Here is a 23,394-nt window from a genome sequence, read left to right as displayed (position 1 = left end):
ATTCTTATTCTAGTGGAGTGCCAGAAGAATACAGAAAGGACAGACTAAGCAAAAATATGTACATGCAGATATATAGGTATTGACAGGTGGTTAGGACTCAGACAGATGGAGCAAGTCTCTGCAGAATCCCTGTATTAGTGACAGTGAGTGTGTTATAGGAGACTGGAGGGCACTTATTTGTGCTTATGGTAGCTGTGGGCTAAGTTGTAGAGAATCTTGGATTTTAGGGAAGTACTTTTAGACAAAAGCTTACTTTCCAAGTGTCTCTTTAGAATTCTTTTATTTATTGATCAGAATGTTTTGTCATGGTTGGCTTCATAATTTATAACATACTAAAATTTCCAGATTTGCTATTTATTTTATACTAGAGGCCTGGTGCACAAAATTCATGTACGGGGGCAGGGGGGTGGTCCCCCAGCCCAGCCTGCACCCTCTCCAATCTGGGACCCCTTGAGGGATGTCCGCCCACCTGTTTAGGCCCGATCCCTAAATGGGCGGTCGGACACCCCTCTCACAATCCAGGACTGCTGGCTCCCAACCACTCGCCTGCCTCTGCCTGATTGCCCCTAACTGCTTCTGCCTGCCAGCCTGATCACCCCCTAACCACTCCACTGCCAGCTTGATCGATGCCTTACTGCTCCCTGGTTGGCCCGATTGCCCCTAACTGCCCTCCCCTGCCGGCCTGGTCACTCCTAACTGTCCTCCCCTGCAGGCCTGGCCCCACCAACTGCCCTCCCCTTCACACCTGGTCCCCACGAACTGCCTTTCCCTGCAGGCCTGGTCTCCCCCAACTGCCCTACCCTGCAGGCCTGCGTCCCCTCTCAACTGCCCTCCCCTGCAGTCCTGTTCCCCCCAACTGTCTTCCCTTGCTGACCTTGTCTCCCCCAACTGCCCTCCTCTGCCAGCCCGGTCACCCCTAACTGCCCTCCTTGCTTGCCTAATTGTTCACAACTGCCCTCCCCTGCAGGCCTGGTCCCTCCCAATTGCCCTCCCCTGCAGGCCTGGTCACCCCAACTGTCCTCCCCTGCAGGCCTGGTCACCCCAACTGTCCTCCCCTGCATGCCTGGGTCACCCCCAACTGTCCTCCCTTGCTGGCCTGGTCTCCCCCAACTGCCCTCCTCAGCCAACCTGGTCATCCCCAACTGCCCACAACTGCCCTCCCCTGCCAGCCATTTTGTGTCCATATGGGGGCAGCCATCTTTGACCACATGGGGGAGGCCATCTTGTGTCTTGGAGTGACAGTTAATTTGCATATTACTCTTTTATTAGATAGGATTAGTCACCTTAGAATAATTATTCCCCAGTGAAAATTAGAGAGATACCTTATCACACTAGTAATATTTATATAAATACTTTCTAAGAAGGGTTCACTTGGAGAACACCCAAAGATGGATAATGGTACCCATTGAAAAATGATTCTCATTTTTCTACTTGGGGGTCTTGTCCTCTTCCTAAACCTTTCTACTTTGGGGTTGATAATGGACTGTATCTTGTTTGGGGACCTCTTTTCACTGACTGCATTAACCATACTGATCCCAGAGTTGGAAGATCTTAGAAGGGAGCCAGGATCTAACAGCCAGAATTGATGGGTCTTAGGCAAGTTTTACAATCAGGATCTAGATGTGAGGAGTAAGGAGGCCTTTAGAGGGTGGCAGTAGACTCACAGTGTATTGGGATGTTACATCCTAAAATTGTCACATGAGGTGAAAAAGTGCTTATAGTCAAATAAGCATTGATAAGACTTTTAAACCTCCTAAAAGTCCAGGTTCCTTGAAAGCACTAAAGCAAGAGTTAATATAATTGCTTTCTCTTTACATCTCTGCTGAGGCATCTCTTTTCAGGAGATATGAAGGCTGATTCTACTTGGGATAAGGCAAAGGGTTGGGTGGTAAGTAGATAATTTTCTCATTTTCCCTTGAGATTAGACAGCTGAATTTGTGTAAGTTATACATATATATGATGCAGCTCCACTGCACTGTTTATTTTGCTATGAGTACATTGATTGGTATTATGCTTTATATAATTCAGGTTCCTTAATTTGGACCTTTTTTTTTCACCTAATGTATGAAGGCAAAGGTGAAAAGGCAGTTAAGACATGTCTTTTTTATTGAAGAGCTTTGATTCTGGTCAGGGACACACAAATAAACAAATGGTTATAATGCAATTTGAGAAGAGCTTTAATGAGATATTCTCTCCATGCTTCAGGATCACAGAAAAGGGGCCAGTGGGGCAATCTGGGGGTCAGCAAAGGCTCTAAAGAGCAACACATGTGTCTAGGCCACCATCTTTTCTCACCAGTAACTGCAACAATCTTCTAAATCCTCTCCTGCTTCTGTTTTTCACTCCTGGTTCTCCTTCTTCTTTAAGGCTAGATAGCCCCCTAGAAACCAGGATATTCTTCCTTTTTAACATTTTTATTGAATGCAAAAGAATAAAAGCTACCATTCCCACCAATTGAAAATAAGATAAGTCTATTTCATAGATATTTTAGTTAGTAATAATCTCTTCTATGCCTCCCCAGGATGTTCCAATATAAACAAACTCACCCTTTAAGTAGAAAAGGACACAGCATCAATTATAAACAAAATGGAAGATTGCCATATTGAGGTCATACCATATAGTCAAGTACCAAGAAAGTTAAATAGGTTTAACTGAAACTTAGAAAAAGAGTAATTTCTTACTTCATTAACCAGTGAAAATATTCATTTACACTGCCATTTACAATAAGAAATATATATATAAATGGTGAATACTTAGCAAAAAAGTCTCCGTGATTGCACTTTGAATGCTTTCATGACTTAACAGTGGAAAGATTTCCTAAAAGCTCTTCATTAAAACATAATGAAATATTAAAATTCTTTTGTAGATCAATCATAGAGTCAGTAATGAAAAACACCTTACTTATTTAACTAGAATAGAAGTATACTAGCTAAAATATAACTTGGTTACTTATCTACACTTAAGACTGTTATAGCAGAAAATTGCAGGCATTTGTTCATTTTAGTTGGGTAAAACAGAGCTATTTCTGAGGTGATGGAAAGTAGTACAGTTGGCCATCAAATGCTTTCCCCCAAGGACCTTGGCCTTCCACAATCTAGTCATCTTTTGACTTTAGGATTTTCTGTGTCCCCACCCCCTATCTTGTACACCCAACTTCCATTGGTCTGGAAGTTATTAGTATGGCTAGGCAAACATTTTTATTTTAACATTTATTTCTACTTCATTTCTTCCAGTTATTAAAGAGATTTTGCTTAAGATAAATGGGCAAACACATTTAACCAGGATTTATGGTAATTGTAATTTGAGCTGACTCAATTTTTTTTTTCTTTGGTATTTTTTGTTGGTTGGTTTCAAAATGTAGGCCAAGATTCTCAAAAGGCAATCAACAATCCTATGGAAAATGTAAATGATATTAAGGCCATGTAAATTAATCTTTTAAAAATTATCTTTATTGTTGAAAGTTTTACAGATGTCCCCTTCCACTCCCCCACCCATGCCATTGACCTCCTTATCCCCACTCCAGTTCCCTCCCCAGGCCTTCACAACCCTATTGTCTGTGTCCATGGGTTATGCACATATGCCAATAAATTCTTTAGTTAATATCTTCCTGCCGCTCCCCTACCCTCACCCCCCCCAATAAGAATCCTCAGTCTTGCATGACTCGTTATGTCTGGCTCTATTTTGTTTGTCATTTTATTTGGTTCTTTAGATTCTACAAAATACAGTATACCAAGGGAAGACTAGAAATCAAAAAATCATTTAAAATGTGTTTCAATTTCAGTTGAAAGTATAAAAGGTTAAATTTCTTTGAGTTAACAACAGTGATATTTAGCAAAGAAAAAATTTTTAAATGGAGCAAACCTTAATTTATTCAATTTAATGTTTATATTGTTCTAGTTATATTAAAAAATTATCAATAATTTTTTTAAAATTTCAGGAATTCAAATAATAGTCATTAAATTACTGGATAAAAATCCAATAATAATCTAAATTTAAAAGCTGATAAATACAGAATAAAAGTCAACTGCATTTGTGTATGAACAGCAAAAATAAACATAAAACACAAAAAATAGCATTGTATGACATTAAATGAGGTGTTTTTGGTTAGGCAAGCATGTTAAGTAAACATGTTTTTCCTAGTTTTATTTTTATGCATCACATAAGAATGAGAAGATTTAAAGCAACTTTGAATTTAGAAGAAGCCAAAAACTTTATACTTTCTCCTGGAGTAATTTGTTGCTAGATTTTTGACACAAATTTTTAGGAAGATGTTTCATATACAACAAGCTAATGCTAGCTTGGTCAAAGTCATCTACAAAAAAGATGTCTCTCACACTTTTCAACATAACATACAAAACTATAAAATCTGTCAAGGTGGAAACTGTCTGGAATTTCTTTAAGTATTGGAAAGTGCAACATGGCTAAATAAAGCATTATATATAAACTAGAGGCCCAGTGCATGAGGGGAAGGTCCCCTCAGCCCAGCCTGCACCCTCTGCAATTCGGGACCCCTTGGGACCCCTTGGGGGATGTCTGACTGCCAGTATAGGCTCGATCTCCAGGCCTGAAACCAGCAGTGGGACATCCCTCTCATAATCCTGGACCACTGGCTCCTAACTGCTCACCTGCCTGCTTGCCTCATTGCCCCTAACTGCTCCCCCCTTCCAGCCTGATCACCCCTAACCACCTCTGCCTGCTGGCCTGATCACCCCTCACTGCCCCCCTGCTGGCCAGGTCGCCCCACACAGCCTGTTTGGTCGTCTGTTCAGTTGCGATGGTTGCTTAGGCTTTTATATAGATAGATAGTGTATAAGAGTTTTGTAATACATGGTGTTCTTAGTGTAACTGAAGTATGGCATACCTATGTATGCAAATGAAATATTTAGAAGCAGGGGAAGTAAACAAAAGCACCTGTTCTCTAAATTACACTTGATCATGTAGATTAGTGGTTCTCAACCTTTCTTATGCCGCGACCCTTTAATACAGCTCCTCATGTTGTGGTGACCCCAACCATAAAATTATTTTCATTGCTACTTCATAACTATAATTTTACTACTGTTATGAATCGTAATGTAAACATCTGTGTTTTCTGATGGTCTTAGGCTCTACAGCAGCGGTTCTCAACCTGTGGGTCGCGACCCACAGGTTGAGAACCGCTGGAGAACCCACAGGTTGAGAACTGCTGCTGTAGAGCCTAAGACCATCGGAACACATAGATATTTAGATTACGATTCATTAACAGTAGCAAAATTACAGTTATGAAGTAGCAACGAAAATAATTTTATGGTTGGGATGTCACCACAACATGAGGAACTGTATTAAAGGGTCACGGCATTAGAAAGGTTGAGAACCACTGATGTAGATGAACAAGTGTCTGTGATAGTTCATCTTGTTCTATGGAAGCAACACTAGGGGCAACAGATCCTGTCTGATCCTGTGGTAGTTCCATATTGAGATCATGGCCAGCTTCATCTGCCATTTCTTTTTTAAAATATTTAATCCTTACCTGAGGATATGTTTTTATTGATATTTGATATAGGGATATAGGGAGAGAGAGAGAGAGAGAGAGAGAGAGAGAGAGAGAGAGAGAGAGAGAGAGAAATTGATGTGAGAGAGAAACATGGATCAGTTGCCCTCTGGTAAGTGTCCCAACCAGGGATTGAACCTGCAACCTAAGTATGTACCCTCACCAGGAATCAAACCCATAACCTTTCGGTGCATGGGACAATACTCCAACCAACTGAGCAACCTGGGAAGGCTATCTGCCATTTCTAGAAGCAGCATTTCCACTTGGTTTTGTGGTGATGTTATGGTTGTAGTGCTACTCATTGTCTTCCATTTGTTGTATTTGAACATCCAGGGTTTCAAATGGGTGTTCAAATTTGTTTATCAAGGCAGACGTATTTTCAAGGTTCTTACTCCTCAGTGTAGCATCCATGGAGTTAACTACTCCTGCCAATAGACTTGCTTACCTTGCCCATTGTCACTGCAGTTTGAATTCTGGTCTGGCTGCCACAGCATCAAACCTGGCATTCATTCTCAAGAAATTAATTGCTTGGTTTTTTTGGCCAACTGCATTTTCAGCATGTATTCTTGCAACTTCTGTATTGTCTTTCTGAATGGCCTTTTTAATCTTGGCCTTTTCAGTTTTTTCTTCTTTATCACATTTCTTGGCATACCTATTAAACTCTTTTACAGCAAACTTCAAGTTAAATAGGCGTTTCTTCAAATTCCACATGGTCTTACGACTTTTCTTGGGAGGTGACAGCCTGGGTCAGTGATTCAGGTTTGTTGGAGGGCACTCAGAGTTCTGTCTTAGTCCCAACCTGTGGCTGACTGGCAACTAGGTTTGCCCCAGAATATTTTTCTTAAAATATAAGAGAAACACACACAATTCTTTGCTAAAAACCCTCCCATATTCTTGCTCAGAAGTAGGGCCCAAGTTCTTAGGTGGCCTATGAGACCTTGTAGGATCTGGCCCCTGCCACCTCTCTGCACTCATCTCTATTATGCTCCTCCGCATTCCCCCTAATCAAGTTACATCAGCCTCCTTGATGTTCTTTGACAATGTCATTAACTTGACATCTCAGCACTAAGTAAGCATGTTAAGTAAACATGTTTTCCATATTTTTATTATTAGGTAATTGTGGTCTGTCTGCCTGTAATTCTCTTTCCCCAAATGTTTACATGGCTTGTTCTGCAATGTTTTCAAGTCCTTGTTGAAATATCACTGTATTTTATATGCCTCCCTTGGCTATCCTGCATAAAGAATAAGAGGCTTCCACTCCATCCTAGCATTGCTGCTCCCTTTTAGCTAGCTTGGGATAGTTATTGGCGTTAGTCTTACTCAATAAATGTTTGTTGAATGAATAATTTATTTTACTTCTCTTGCATGGCTTTTCTACATATTGGCCTAATAAATGGATGGATTAATGAATGATGATTATATTGTTTGGCACCAGCAGAAGCTGTTATTTCCCAATGGACTATTTGTCTGGAATGATTTTATATTTCTTTATTAGGACAAGAGACTTAATCAGATCTTGTCAGAAACTCTTGGGTTCTGCCAAGATAGCATCTCACCCATTAGTCATCTGCAGTGATGGAAAGCAGGGATAGAGGTTGGGGAAAGGGAGTAAGAGAGGATTAGGCTGGCCCAAAGAGCCTTCCTCACATTGAGAAAGCTCATTGATAATATCTGGTTGGCTTTTAGGTTAAAAATATATGTATATACATGTGTGTACATGTATGTCTGTGTGTTTGCTTTTGTTTGTATATATTGTATTTGTGTATATATATGCATATATATACACTTTAAATATAAATATAAATATAAATAATATAAATATAAATATAAATATAAATATAAATATAAATATAAAATCATGTAAACAATCAAAATCAAAGATCCCTAAAGTCTAAAGACTTGGAAACCCCGAAAAATTCTGAAGACTCAGCAGAACCACTGATGCTTGGGAACTAGAAATATGGGGAAGGCTTGCAGAATTTCTCAAGTTCACTTCTAGCGAACAACAACAAATGTCCTGGCTTTCATATAGCTTATTATCTGGTAAGTAGAAATAAAGAGCAGGTAAATACATGTAAACTATAGGTGGTAGTATAAATGCTATGAGATGAGGAAACAAAATAAAGCAGAAGGAACAAAAGATAATAGAGATCCATTGTAGATAGTTGAGTTGGTAGGGAGATGAGGCTTGCTTGATAAGAAGTTCAAAGACCAGCAAATGCAAAGTCCTGAGGAGCAGGTGTTTGTTGAATTCAAGGGATATAAAATAGAATGAATTCAGTGAGACCAAAGTTATGTACAGCCTTTAAGCCATAGTAAAGAGTTGGAGTTTTATTATTATTACCAAGGAAATACCATAGGGCCCTATATAGTAGGGGAGTGACTGATCTGAATTTAGAAAAAATCTCTCTGATTTGTCTATGGAGGATGGACCAGAATGTGTACCAGTAGAGACAGAAGATAGGTAGGTGGCTGTTCCTGCCATTCAAGCAAGAAAATATAGCAGTGTGGACCAGGATAGGAGCAACGGAGATGGTAAGAAGTGGTAGGATATGGGATATATATTTGAGGTAGAGTCAGTAGCATTTATTGATGATTCAGATGTTGGCTGTAAGAGGAAAGTAATTGAGGACATCTTTATTAGTCAAGGGAATCTTGGTTGTGTTGTGGCAACAAACTACTCCAAAATGTCAGAGGCTTAAAACAAAAGAGGTTAAATTTTCTCACTCACATGTCATATCCTTTGTGTGTTGGATAGTGGTTTGATATTTTTATAATTGTCCTCTCTCTGGGATATGGGATGACAAGGTAGCCTACCACTGGAACATTGAAAAAGGAAAAGAGAAATTTGGAGGATTTATATTAGAAACAATTAAATGTTTGGCCTGGAAATGACACATATCACTTCTAATTGGCCAAAAGTATCACACAGCTCCACCTACCACAGGGTGGCCAAGAAATACAATCCTATCTCGTGCCAGGGAGGCAAAGGGTCAGAACTACTCAGACAGCCACACTGATGACTCCATGATATCTTCCAGGTTTAGATAACTGGTAGTAACAGCATCCAAGCAGGGATGCTTGAGAAGAGTAGGCTTGTGGAAGGTGAAATCAATATTTCTGTTTTTAGTCATATTTAGTTTAAAAGCTTTTTCAGCAAAAATGTCAAGACAGTTGGGAATATAAGTCTGATGATTAGAGGGAATCTATAGATAGAGATATAAATTTGAGCATCAACAAAATATATATGATATTTTAAGTAATGGGATTAACAGGATGTAGTTGGAATAAAGAAGGGGGCCAAAGACAGAATTCTGGGGTTCTCCACAAGTAGAGGTCTTATAGTGGAGGAGCCAACAAAAGAAACTGAAATAGATTATAATAGTGGAGAGGCAGGGAAGTATGGGATCTTAAGATATACTGAGAAGTAAATCTTGCAAGAGGAAGATTGCACTGAAAAGTCAAGGGGAATGAGAATTAATCATGGGTTCTGTCAATCTTTTGGTCACTCTTGTGGTGTGGTATGGGGCAAATACACCAATTTAAAGTGGATTGAGGAGGGAGTGATAAGTGTGGAATTGATGAAAGACAACTTTTGGAAGAGTTTTTTTTTTGTAATTAGAGCAGTCAAGTGGGTTTGATAGTGAAGAGGGACATGACATCAAGAATATAGGAGGTTGGGGGGGCAAGTTTGTGAGCAAGATGATGATTTAAATATTTGAAATATTTTCACTTAAGAGAAAAGCAGTTAAATAGAAAATACTCAGCTATTGGTTGGAGATATGAGTCTGAACATAAGGAAGAATCACAGCTGGCTTAAATATTTAGGAGCTCTCTGCATTGAGAAAAGAGTTGGAACTGGGAATATGACGAGCTACAACAGAAAAAGTGCGAGCAAAAAGAATGGAGAGATCAAGGGTGAGCCTTAGGGAACACACACATTAACAAAATCTGGAGAAGAAAGAGTAGCTAGTTAAGAAATGGGAGAAAATAGATTGAGTAGATTATAAGTCATAGAAATCAAAGAAAGAAAGTTTTAGTATCTTTTCAAGAAGTTTTTCTTCAAGTTCTGTGTTCTCATAAATATGTAGTCCATATTCCATACTTTCCGGACAAATTTGAAGTAGACTCTATTATAGTTGATAAAATATTTAGACCAAGAATGGTGAAACACTTAGGATAATGTTTTTTTTAACCTCCAATAAATGGGATTGATACTCTTTTATTCTTTTCGCTATTGTTTCCTTTCCTTATTTTGAAAATTATCTAAAGACTAGAGGCCTGGTACACGAAATTCATGCCTGCACCCTCTCCAATCTGGGACCCCTCAAGGGATGTCCGACTGCCCATTTAGGCCCGATCCCAGTAGTTGGACATCCCTCTCACAATTCAGGACTGCTGGCTCCCAACTGCTCGCCTGCCTGCCTTCCTGATTGCCCCTAACTGCTTCTGCTTGCCAGCTTGATCACCCCCTAACCACTTCCCTGCCAGCCTGATTGATGCCTAACTGCTCCCCTGCCATCCTGATTGCCCCTAAATGCCCTCCCCTGCAGGCCTGGTTACCCCTAACTGCCCTCTCCTGCAGGCCTGGTCCCCCCAACTGCCCTTCCCTGCAGGCCTGGTCATCCCCAACTTCCCTCCTCTGCAGGCCTGGTCACCCCTAACTGCCCTGCACTGCAGGCTTGATCACCCCCAACTGCCCTCTTTTGCAGGCCTGGTCCCTCCCAACTGCCCTCCCCTGCTGGCCTGATTGCCCCCAACTGCCCTCCCTTGCAGGCCTGGTCCCTCCCAACTGCCCTCCCCTGCTGGACATCTTGTGGTGGCCATCTTGTGTCCACATGGGGGAAGCCATCTTTGACCACATGGGACAGCCATCTTGTGTGTTGGAGTGATGGTCATTTTGCATATTACTCTTTTATTAGATAGGATAGAAGCCTGGTGCATGGGTGAGGGCCAGCTGGTTTGCCCTGAAGGGTGTCCCGGATCAGGGTGGGGCTTCCCTTGGGGCATGGGGTGACCTGGGCAAGGGGCCTGTGGTGGTTTGCAGGCCAGCTATGCCCCCTGGCAACCAAGCGGAGGCCCAATTTTTGAATTAGGGAAGAACTTCAGTATTTGAACTTGGGATGAAGACACTTCCTGGCTCCTCTATACCTGTGGTACATATCTCACATATAACCTAAGGAGGCACATGGGCCCCAGGAGAGGTCTTCCGCAAGGCTCTCTCGGGTGCTCCTGAATGTGCTTCCTTCAGTGTGCACACCTGACTGTAACCTGCTAGCCTAAGCCACAGGCAGGGGAAACTAACTTTTCTAGAGATTTATTTATGATTCAGATCACTGGAGAAGCTGGGTTTAGGAGGGATCTTAAGAAAACAGTTGTTTATTTTTTCTGTTACATATAGGGAGGATAATAATAGTTATTGAGTGCACAGGCACTCAAGCCAGACTTACCTGCATTTCATTCTGGCTCCACTACATAATAGCTGTGTGACTTCATATAGATCTTAAAACCTCTGATTCCAAAAAATCTATTTTCTTTAAAATAAGGATAATAGTAACCATCACTTACCATGTGGCAAGGGCTATTTTAGACACTTTGCATATACTTAATCTTCTAGTCCATATGAAAACCCTATGAGGTAAGTACTGTTATTATCCCACTTCAAAGATAAGGAAACTGAGGTACAGAGAGGTTAAGAACAAGTAGCAAAGCCAGGATTTTTGAACCCAGATAGTTTGGCTTCAGCAAATGCCTCAACCCTACTTTATGCTGCCTTTCATGTCTCAGGTTTTTCTGAGTATAAAATAGGGTGGCCATCCATCACAGGTAGTCTTGGAAAGTCCTGGGTTACATCTGTTGCCCAAGTGAATTATTAATAGTGCCCTCTTTTTTTAAATATATTTTTATTGATTTCAGAGAGGAAGAGAGAGGGAGATAGATAGAAACACCAATGATGAGAATCATTGATCGGTTGCCTCCTGCACACCCCCTAATGGGGATTGAGACTACAACCCAGGCATGTGCCCTTGACCAGAAACGAACCCGGGACCCTTCAGACACTCTATCCACTGAGCCAAACCAGCTAGGGCAGTGCCCTCTTTTAATCTCAAATGTATCATAGTGTCATGTTTCAGTTTGGATATTTGTCACATGAGGATTAAATAATAATCTGTTAAGTACTAAAGATAATATCTGGCCCAAGAAAAACCCTCCATTAAGGTTAGTTATTGCTACTTCTCCTACTGCTATCACCACCACTACCACTACCACCACCACCACCACCACCACTCACCATCATCCAAGTCTGGGAGGCTTAGAGCTGAAGGTTAACTCAGGTTCTGAAAATACATATCATGGGAGCAATCATTTCCCATTCTCACACCCATCATAGACGTTGCTCCCTGGTCATAGCACAGCAGTCTTTCCTGCTCTGTGTACTAGGCAGCCACTCTTAATTGATCAAACTTGATATGTAAAATTAAAATTATTTGCTCTAGTCAGCTTTTCTCAGTGGGTAGAGCATAAGCCCATCCACTGAAGGGTCGTGGGTTTGATTCCAGTCAAGGCACATACCTAGGTTGTAGGCTGGATACCCGGCCCCAGTTGGGGCATGTGCAGGAGGCAACCCATCCATGTGTCTCTCTCACATTGATGTTTCTGTCTCTGTCTCTCCCCTCCCTTCCACTCTTTCTCAAAATCAATGGAAATAATATCCCTGGGTGAGGATTAACAACACCAAAAGTTTAAAAATGTTAAAATTATTTGCCATACCTAGTTTTATTAAATGGAAGAATCCAAAATCCTAGTGTATGGAGAATGTGAATTTAAGCTGAGCTAGTGGGTTTCTCCATTTATATAAAACCTTATTTTATTTACAAAAGTGATAATGAATTTTGGACCTCTTTAGGTACACTATATCCCTTTTCTACAGTATTCCTCTCTGCCCATTTCTCTATCATTAGCAACTCTAAAAGCATCTTAATTCGTAATAATTTTCTACCCCCTGCCTATAATTGAATAAAAGCTACTGAAATACTGTAGAAATGGGCATGATAAAAATAAGGAGTGAGTCATAATAGGGATTATAGTTGACACCTAAGATCCATGTCTTAGAAAAGCTATCTTTAAATGTGATTTGTGTAACTGGTAGTGAAATTCATTTCAGATTGGTTTTGCATGGCATAAGGGACATCTAGTGGTTATCAAGGTCTCTGCAGATTTACTAAAGGTAATGTAAAGTCATAGTTGTACATACTGGGGCTTAGTACCAGCACCTTGCAAGGGAGCCCCCCAAAAGGAGGGGTGACCTCATTTATTTCATGACCATTTATTTTGAAGTTAACAAAGGGTAAAGAAACCTGTTCATTAAAACAAAACAAAACAAAACAAAAAACACCAATTTGAGTACTAGCATTTCTGTCTTGTCAGTTTGAAACAACTCTTATTTGTACCAGGTTGGAAATGATTCTGTTATCAAGTACCTGCCAGCTTGGCATATTCTTGTTATCACTTTCCCCACCTTTTCTGATGATTGTAGAGGAACTTTTTGGACAACTTTGAAAAGCCATCCATCTGAGTAAAGCCTTTATTAGGCTAAGAAGCTGAGCTTCAAGAAATAGTTTGTAGTTGCTTCTGACAGGCAGAGCTCCTTCTTTGGAAGTAGCCCTGCCATCAGGAAGCCATAAAGTGCTGGTCTATGTGTACTTTGTATAAATTAATGGGGTTCACATTATAAGAGGATGAACTGCAAAGCCCTTGTGTGAACTTGCCTGCTTAGCCCCAGTCTTCCATGAACTTGCCCATTGGTCAGTACTTCTTAGGCTCATCTACCACTATCCATGGTTCTGAACCCACTGCTCTTGACTTCTAAGCTGTGTGGAACATCAACTTGCTTCCCTCATATGCTACTACTGTTTCCAACTAACTATTTTAGACTTCTTGAAGGTTTGGTTTCATCAAATCTTTTTATAGTATTTCCCCCAGTTCTTCTGCCTTTGGGACTTTCATATAATCTATTTCTCCAAAAGCTATTTGGCATTCCTATTGCAATCTATCTTCTTTCAGGGTAGTTTGTAGCAGCCAGAAGTTGCTAGCTGTGGCCAAAGCTTCATTGTTCGGGGATTCATTCTTGCTTTTTTAATTCTGAGTAGAGATGATAAAGGCTCTGAGGTACTGTTTCAAAATATCCATGTATTTTCTATGGCAGTCCAAACTACACTGTCATAAAGAGGTGGACAGTAGTCCCTTAGCATATTCCAGAGTGGAAGGCAGTTTTGGTCCTGGGCTTTGTCAGCCAATCTCTTAGAGAATCTTGCTAGAATTTGTGTTTGATCTTTTTCTTCTTCTCCTGTTAGTGCTCTGCCAAGACATATAAGCTAATGACAGCTGCCACTCTGGTGTGCATAACTTTCCATATTGATAGCCTTAAACATTCCTAAGCATGCACACTAGGGAAAACTTCACTAAATATTCAATGATACCATCACATGGAATCATTTATACATTCTTCTCTCTGCAGGTTTCTCTCTGCATTGTAGTCCTCAATGATTTAGAGGCATCCAAAAGTAGCCTTTGTGAGCTTCCTTGCCCTTCTTTCTCCCCATTTTCCACATATTCTTACAAACATGTACTGACTTTGTGTCATGCACTAGGATGGGCACTTAGATACACCGAGAAGAAAGACAATTTCCTTCACTTAAGAAACTCCCAGTCTAAAGGGGAGACAGACAGAGTGCAACATGATCATTTCTGTGGCAGCAGTTAGAGCATGGAGCCTTGGGAGAAGAGAGGAGGAAATCAGCTATGAATGGGAGTGGAATGGTGATGAAGAAAATTGATGAAGGCTTCCCAAAGGAGGTGATGTCTAAATTATTCCTCAAATAGTGAGCAGTAGTCATTCAGATAGGTAACTCAGGTAAGGCTTATTCTGGATATGATTTATTGGGAGAATGCAAAACTTTGGCAAGGTTGGCAATGATGAGGTGAAGAGTAGATCAGGGAAAGTTTTTAATGTAATACTTAAAAGTTTGCAGTTGATTCTGAAATTGATAGAGAATCATTGAAGAGTTTTAAGCAAGGAATGACATGATATCCCCAGAGAAAACAGTGAGATAATTAGAATCATTTTTAGTCCTTGGAATAAAAATAACAGTAGAGTCCTAGTAACTTAGGAAGGTGTCTTTTAAATTTTGTCACCTTTCTAATCAAACTGCTAATGGCTTTCTTTCTACTCTAATGGTTCATTTTTCCTGATTGTATAAATAGCTGTATTTTTAGAGCTTTCCATAATCAAGTTCCACCTACTCATTTGATCTTAGTTCCTCTGTTTTGGGACATGTAACTTTCACACTAGTCAGATTGGTGTCTTCATCAAATATTCTAAGACAGGAAGACATGTAGGTGTTCACTGGGTAGGTCTGTTTCATATATAAGCAAATATAAGAAAGGTGTCTATTTACTGAGCTTCCACTACGTGGCTGGCACTTTGTTACACACTGGAAATGCATTGGTTTCCACATCAGAAACACAAATCCTCTGTGTTTAGGAAGCTTACAGTCTAAAGAACCACAGTAGTGTCATTCCTGGCAAGCACAGGGGAGAGAAATACAATCTGAGTCACATTTCTACTCATAGGACCTTGTACATTCATTAATTGGAGTGATAAATATATCTCACTGATATATCAATTCTGATATAAAATATATCCCCCCCCATCCCCTTTAAGCATCCTCTAATACTTTCTAAGCATGTTGGTAGCAGGGGTTATACCTCATGTTCCTTGTTTCCTCCATAGTCTAGAGCTAAAGGGTATTTAACACATTTCCATTGGTTTTTGTTTCTGACATTATACTACAGCTAGTCAATTTACATTAAATTGGCTTTTTTTGTGTGTGTGTTAGAGAATAACAAGGGTGGAGAGTAGGTTCACCTCCAGTTCCATCTCTCAGTGACTGGTGGCAACTTCCTAGGGCATTGCCTTGAAAAGAATCCTGGGGCTGCATCTGAGTCTAATGGGAAAAGGAGTAGAATAGAATGGCATCAATTAACAATAAATGCCATCTGCCAGAAAGGAAGAGGAGAGACACATTCTTGCCAGCATGGCTCTAAGACATGGGAGAGTTTTCCATCCAGGTATGGCTGGAGAATCATCTGGCAAATGTTTTTAGATCCTCTAGAAATATGTTTCATGATCCATTGACAAGACCTATCTTGGAGAACTATGGCCCATACCTGCCAATTCATGTCTTATTTATTTGCCTGAGTCTATCTATACCAAGTCTCACATCTGTCAATACCAAGTTCTTGCATCATGCATTTAGTAGAAGTCTAGTAGGCTTTGCTTGGATGGTCAAGTCTGCATTAGCAAATCTTATCTTCTGTAATAGACTGAACCTTTATAGTATCCTGACTACTCCACAAACTTGATTGCTGATTTTTTTTCTATGAGATACATGGACATATGGCAGACTGTTCTTGATTAGCCTTTTTAACTACAAAGAAGTCCTAAGAAAGTTCTTGAGAATAAAAATGAGACCTTCACTGTAATTATGCCAAGGATTGGGAATCATTCTTAGCCTGTTACTATCTGTAATTGAACAGAAACCTATCTGATTATTTCCCTTTCATGAAGAATCCATCAAGAAAACAAGTGTTTGTCTAAGTTTTGAGCATACGTGATAATGACCTGCTTTGTTAGCAAGGCTGTTGGGCTAGCATACGTGGCCCTTTGACTATGGGGGTGGAGTAACTGATGTTGCACAGCTCTCTCCCTCTCTCTCTCTCTCTCTCTCTCTCTCTCTCTCTCTCTCTCTTTCTCTCTCTCTCTCTCTCTCTCTCTCTCTCTGTCTTTCTCTGGCTAGAATACCTGGTGCCCAGAAGACTAGATACTTCCTTTAAAATGAGGAAGGGACTGAGGACTTTCCTGGTTCAACATCATTTTGCTTGGATTTTTGCTGTACCTCCAGCTTGCCTTATGTTCCTTTTTCCTGGCTACTCTTTTATATATGGGACCATATTCATAGATCAGAGATTATAAACTGGTGGTCCTTGGTGATATAAATCGGATCTATTATGTTTGACCCACAGAGTGTTGATTACACAACATTAAATGTTAATTAACTGCCAACATTCTACTATTTTTTTCAACTTTATCTGTAGTCTTTTTCACTTTTATTTGGAGCCCTAGAACTTAGACATTTTTTTTACTTCTGCCTGCAAGTCTGAAACTAAGTCCCATTTTCTGTTTCTGGTGCTTAGTTTTTCTCTTTGGTGGATCCGACCACTGTTAACAGAATTAAAGCATGAAAATGCTGGTATCTGTGGTATGTAGTAGTTGGGACTTTGGGCCCCAGGTTGGATGTCATCTGCAGCTCAGCAGGCAGTTAGTTTACTGACCCCTGTTAGCAAGACCATAGATGCAGATGTGGCCCTGGCCATGCCAAACATTAGGTTCTTTTGATTTTGGAAGCTAAGAGGACCATCTGCTGCCACATTTGTGCTTGGTCTTCACTGCTGGAGTTTGGTCAGTGGCACACTGTGATAGAAAATGATGTTAATGATAATGAATCCTAAATCTGTGCAGAGGTATAGGGTGTGTGTGTGTGTGTGTGTGAGAGAGAGAAAGAGAGAGAGAGAGAGAGAGAGAGAGAGAGAGAGAGAGAGAGAGAGAGAGAGAGAGAAATGGCCATAGGCATTTATATGTATTATAAATGCCACTGTCTCTTGAGTTGATAGTCGGTTTAGAGCTTATCCTCATAGAGAATATTTTCTTCCTGATGACTCCATGCCAGGCTAACCGGTCTGTTGCTTTAGTTCTGGCTTTTCACAGAAAATAACAACATTAATAGTGATAACTACCATTTACTGAGTGCCTATGGAGGGTCAGAAACTGTGTGAGTTGCTTCTGTATGTGATAATATTATCCCATTCATTCCTTACAACCCTGTGAAGTGAGACTTGTTCTTCACATTCTGCAGGTGAAGAACCTGAGGCTGAGATCAGTTAAATATTTTGTCCAAGGTCACATAGCTAGCAAGGGCAAAGCAGGACTCAAACCCTGGTTAATGAGACTGCAAAGTCCATGATCTTAACCACTGCCCTATGCTGCCACTGGAGTCGGACATCTAATTTAATGAAGATATAAGCATTTATTAAGAATTGGTACAGCATAATACTATTTCAGACTTTAAAAGTGTAATGCATAGCTTGACCAGCATGGCTCAGTGGTAGAGTGTCAACCTATGAACCAGGAGATCATGGTTCAATTCCCAGGGCACATGCCTGGGTTGTAGGCTGGATCCCCAGTGGGGTATGCAGGAGGCAGCCAATCAATGATTCTCTCTCTGAAATCGATAAAAAATATATTTTAAAAAGTGTAATGCATAATTTTTGGTGGTAAGGTATTTTGTAATAACAAGATATGTGCTTATTTAAAGATAACAAAGTAGAGAGTTTTGAGACAGCTGACCAGAGTCATCAGTTGCTGAGGGACAGAGGGGAAGTGGGATAGAGAAAGTATGATGTATGATTTTGTGGCCACCCCAGAAGCAAGATTCTTTCACAGTGCTTTTTACTTATTTCCCCTGAGTAGGAATGTCACACATTAACATTATTAGCACAAAAGTTAGCTAGAAGCTGCACCATCCTGAAAGCTGAAGAGAAAAAGCTCATTTTATTATCATCTATTGTCAAAGGATTAAATTTGGGTGAGAGGCAGATACATATTTGTCTTTTGTTTGTTGTATTCAAACTGCTCCACACATAGGTATAAATTTGAAAGGCTTTATTGGGATTTGTAGTCAATGCTGTTCCACATCAAGGGACCTGACACTGGCTTTACACCATTCTGTTTTGGCTAACCTAGACACTCGAGTGAATGTCCCCCAGCATGACCTTCAAACATGCTCCACTGACCTGGATCAGCACAATGGTGCTCAGTCATGAAATCATGGACCTATAAATGATGGTCTTACAAGCTGACCTGGTGGTTTTTATTGAAATTGTCCTACATGTAGACCCACAGAGAATTAAATATGCTTTAAAAACAAGAGAAAAGAAAGCCCAGCTGGTAAACCTCCTGTTCCTTGACAGGAGAAAGAGTACTGAGCAGCCATCTGGGCACTGCAGGGCACATGCCCACACTCCCTTTTTCTGGTTCCCTTACTGGAGTGCACAGGGATGTGGCATTTATAACCGAATACATGGAGACATGTTCTCAGGAAGCCCAGAACAGCGTGGCCTGGGATAAGATGGAAGAGGGAAAAATACTTTTGTGAGCTGGCACTGTCTCTACCCATTAGATTCATTCTCATGGACCTGCCACATAACTTAGGCATCATGGAAGAGTTTAATGTAAAAAGCACATTATTTAAATTAGAATAGTTTTCTTTTCCAATCATGGCAAATGGTTTTGGCAATAGGGCAGACAGCTTCATTACTGGCAGGCAATATAAGGATTCTAAGTTTATCAAATGGCAGGGATCAGCAAGGACAGAGTAGCCAATGAGGGCCTGGACTGGGTTTAAATGTAGATCCTGATGACAGGGCATTGTTTAAAGAGTTTGAGAGAAGAGGAAGACACTATATCCTGGGAAACTTGGGGAGCAAATATGAAGAGCTGATACCTGAGGTTTATAGAGATGCCTCTGAGGTAACTTGGAGGTGCTGGTAAGCTTGTGCATGACCATGGCCATGGTCCTGCACTGGACAGGTTGAAAGATGCAGAGGTTGCCCAACTGCAGCAAGAGAGATGTGAAAACTGTATATATATATACAAGTAATGTTAGGAGCAGGAAATAGATAAAGAGCTCACCTTCCAAGAACATTTTTGAGAAGTCTGGTTATCTTTGGCCAGTTTTTGGCCCTGATTTTCTTGCCTGTCTTTCAAAAAATCTGCATTCTTGTTACTCACCTTATGTTCCCATCTCCACTGTGTATCCTTCTTACAAAAGAGTTCCTCTTCATAGGACTCTGCAGCCCTTTCCTTTAAAAGGCCTTTTCCTTTTTTATTCCTGCCTCCTGTAGGGATACCTGAGCTCTCTTTCCATTTATCTTTCAATGGAGCCAAGTCTTTGTCTGTCCCATTGGGATGAGTGATTGTTATGCATTAATAATTAACCTTTACAAAGAGCTATAATCTTCCTAGGCATTTAGCCCAATGCAGAGAAAGCCAAAGTTTGGTTATGACAGAGAGATCTCACATTCTGGGGCATAATAGTGGTGGTTAGAAAGAAGAAGCTGCCAGTTATTAAACTTTTATTTTCTGGTTCACTCACTGGAGAGATTGCTAAGGATTCTATAGTCTCCCCTTTGCACATGGTCAGTTCAGTATAGGGAAAATAGGAATTCAGCTGTTGAACTGGGGAGTTGGACATGCATGACTTTCCACATAAGGTTAAAGATGAGCTTCATGGGAGCTGCTAGTGGGACCTCAATTGGAGTGTTCACAGTGATAAGGCATATGGATTCTGGAGTCCAACTCCATGGGTTCAAGTCCAGTTCTGCCACTTACCAGCTGTGTGACTGTGGACTGGTTCCTTAACTGTTCTCTGTGTTTCTGCATCAGTAAACTGGGGGAATGATGAGGATATTTCAAACGGGCGTTGTAAGCATCTAATGGCTTCAGATCCTTGGCATAGTGCCTGGTAGTAGGTGCTCAGGAAATATGAATATCATTATTATTTTCAGTGTTATTGACTATGGTTAGGCCCCTGGTCAAGGTCATTTAATAGGTAAGACATTTTTCATTCTTTGACATTAGTTACATATTAAAAGGCAGACAGCTCTCCTTGAATCTCTCCTGGTGATAGCAGAGAGAAGGGAAACAGTTGTATAGCTGGATGTTAGGGATTAAATGATAGGTACTGGAATGACTCAACCAATTAACTTATCACTGAGATGGATTTTCAGACTATTTTCAACCTCTAACTCTTGTTATTTTACTGAAAATGGACATGATAGTACAATATTCCCTGATCTTTCTTTGGAAAGGATAAAATCAGATGAATAACAAATACAACCACCACCCACAAAATAGCTGAGATTTTTATACCATTACTATGTGCCATTTCTAAGTGCTTTAACACATATTAACTTATTTCATACTTATAAAATCATTTACTACTATATTCCCATTTTCACAGAAGAAAACAGTAGATAAATTAAAATACTTTGCCAAGATCACATAGCTTGTAAGTAGTGGATGTGGGATTTGAACTTAAATTTAAATCTGAATCTTAACTTAGAATTTGAATGAGATAATGTACAGGGCATAGCACAGAGGTTGGCATAATCAGTGCTCTAATGTTGGCCCCTTCACCTTCCATTTTTTTTCTCTATTTATTATATGCATGTGGGCATTGCTTAGAGATCAGACGTCTAGGGCACTGATCTATCCCAGGATGCTGCATAAAAATTCAGTTCTAGTAGCAGCAAAATCATTTTGAAACTCTGATTTGGGGGAATAAAATCATTCTCTACTTTTATGTGGATTATACCAGGTTTAGAAAGTCATATATATTTGTTTATATTTTAAGGTGTTTCATTCCCAGCAGTGGAGGGGTGGTGGGGAGGTGGGGGGTTGGGCCAGTGAGATGGTGGTGCCAGGCCAGCCAAGGCGGGTGCCAGTGGGGGGTGGGGGGCGATCACCCCTCCACTTGCCCCACAGATTGGCCTTGATCGCCGGCCAGGCCTAGGGACCCTACCTGTGCATGAGTTTCGTGCACCAGGCCTCGTGTGTGTGTGTGTGTGTGTGTGTGTGTGTGTATACAGAGAGAGAGAGAGAGAGAGAGAGAGAGAGAGAGAGAGAGAGAGAGGCCAGATTATTATGATCTCTGAACACATAATAATTTGGCCACTCAGTGTATATGTGTGTGTATATATCACACAATGTGCAAAGAAACACAGATCTCCTTCTCCACCATCTCTTAATAAACATTTTATTTAAGCAATACAGCCACATAGTTAAAAAAAATCAAATATAATAGCCTATTGTGAAAAGTAAGTCTCCCTCCCACGCCTGAATATTAATCTGAAAAATCCTTTCCCTAGTGACAATTTTATAGTTTCTTATGTTTTCTTTCCAAAGATTTTTTATGCATTATGAGCATATATACCAAAACACTCCCCAACACGCACAGTTTACACAGTGATAGCATAAGGCATGCTCTGATCTGTTCCTTGCTAATTTCACTTAACAATATTACTTGGAGAGCATCCACATCAAAATTGGGAGCACTACCTGATTTCTAAGGGCTGCTTAATATTCCATCATAAGGATGTGCTAGTCCAGTGGTCATCAAGCTGCGGCTCGCGAACCACATGCAGCTCTTTGGCCCCTTGATTGTGGCTATTCCACAAAATACCAAGGCCTGGGCGAGTCTATTTTGAAGAAGTGGCGTTAGAAGAAGTTTAAGTTTAAAAAATTTGGCTCTCAAAAGAAATTTCAATTGTACTGTTGATATTTGGCTCTGTTGACTAATGAGTTTGCCGACCACTGTGCTAGTCTATTATTGATAGTCATTTAGGTTGTTTTTGGTCTTTTATGAAGAACACATCAGTAAATATCTTTGTATGCACATATTTGTATCTGTACAACTCAATACGTGTTGACTTCTTGTAAGCTTATATTGCATAACTTTATGATGATACAAATATTGACCAGAAGCAGACAAAAAGGATAGAATGGAAATATAGCTTATTCAGGACTTGTGTATGCCCTAGAGGTCTTTTTGGTGCTTTTACAAATGCTTTGTCTCACGTTTCTCATGTTTCAGACTATTGTGTCCTGCAGCCTCTTCTTGGGCCTTTTTCCTGGATGCCCAAGGAGTGATGGATGGTTACCATTTGCAAGATTGATTCATATGGCACTCATTTGGCTTTTGACAGGTTGTTTATAAGAATAATGACATCCGTCTGGAGCTGTCTCGCCTGGCCCGGATTGGGGATACCAAGATGAAAATCTATGGTGAAGTTGTATTCAAGTGTGAGAATGTGGCCACACTGGACCCCATCAACTTTGAGACCCCAGAGGCTTATATAAGTTTGCCCAAATGGAACACCAAACGCATGGGTTCCATCTCCTTTGACTTCCGCACCACTGAGCCAAATGGCCTGATCCTCTTCACTCATGGCAAGCCCCAAGAGAGGAAGGATGTTCGGAGCCAGAAGAACACCAAGGTGGACTTCTTTGCCGTGGAACTCCTTGATGGCAATCTGTACCTGCTGCTGGACATGGGCTCTGGCACCATTAAAGTGAAAGCCACTCAGAAGAAAGCCAATGATGGGGAATGGTACCATGTGGACATTCAGCGAGATGGCAGATCAGGTAGGAAGAGTTGGGATATGTCATTGAGAACTGAGGAAAGCACCGGTTTCTTAGTTTGTTTCCTGGCTTTATATTTTTTATTGTAATTTTTGCACTTGCATGATTGTGGATTCTTTTGCTGCTCTCTTTAATGGTTGTTGTAAGATTATGTTTGGAACAAGACACCTGCCTCCTCAAAGGCTCTCATTTCCTCTCATCACCCCTGTCACTCATTGCACAATCATCTTAGTGATACTGTCAAGACACTGAAGCTAAGGATGGATTTTCAAGGAGCATTTCCACAGCTACCAAAGCAGCTGTCATGTCACTGGTGTGATGGTTCTCCTACCTCTTCTTCTCTTTTTCTCTTCGCCATGGAAACCAATTATGACATCACAGGTGCTGCATTACCTGATAACTCTGTAGGGTAAGCTTCCCTGTGTAAAGGTTTATGCAACAATACACCCCCAATAACTGTCAAAAGTCATGATTCAGGGAAAAATTATGACAAGAAAAGGCAAATCGATTTTTCCTGAAGTCATGTTCAATTTAAAGCCTTCCTTTG

General features: G+C 40.6%; 1 protein-coding gene and 1 pseudogene across 19 annotated transcripts in view; one reads left to right on the top strand and one right to left on the bottom strand.

Annotated features, from left to right (window-relative positions):
* The window catches only part of NRXN3 (neurexin 3), a 1,534,305-nt gene that overhangs the window by 465,945 nt on the left and 1,044,966 nt on the right, over positions 1-23,394 (top strand). For all 18 annotated transcript variants that reach the window (XR_013959175.1, XR_013959176.1, XM_080644122.1 and 15 more), the window contains one exon: positions 22,412-22,850. Coding sequence is in view for 16 of the 18 variants with exons in the window: in XM_080644122.1 (XP_080500248.1) it covers positions 22,412-22,850 (439 nt within the window). In the remaining 2 variants the exon portion in view is untranslated. The remainder of the gene's footprint in view (positions 1-22,411; positions 22,851-23,394) is intronic.
* Positions 5,327-6,238, bottom strand: LOC308253487 (charged multivesicular body protein 1B1-like; annotated as a pseudogene). Its single transcript has 2 exons — positions 5,791-6,238; positions 5,327-5,506 (listed from the first exon to the last, which is right to left on the bottom strand). The product of its transcript is annotated as a charged multivesicular body protein 1B1-like (transcript).

Source organism: Plecotus auritus (genome assembly GCF_963455305.1).
Source record: "Plecotus auritus genome assembly, chromosome: 1".
Classification (NCBI taxonomy): domain Eukaryota; kingdom Metazoa; phylum Chordata; class Mammalia; order Chiroptera; family Vespertilionidae; genus Plecotus; species Plecotus auritus.
The sequence above is the reverse complement of the archived record's forward strand: the minus strand, read 5'-3'. Positions and strand labels throughout refer to the sequence as shown.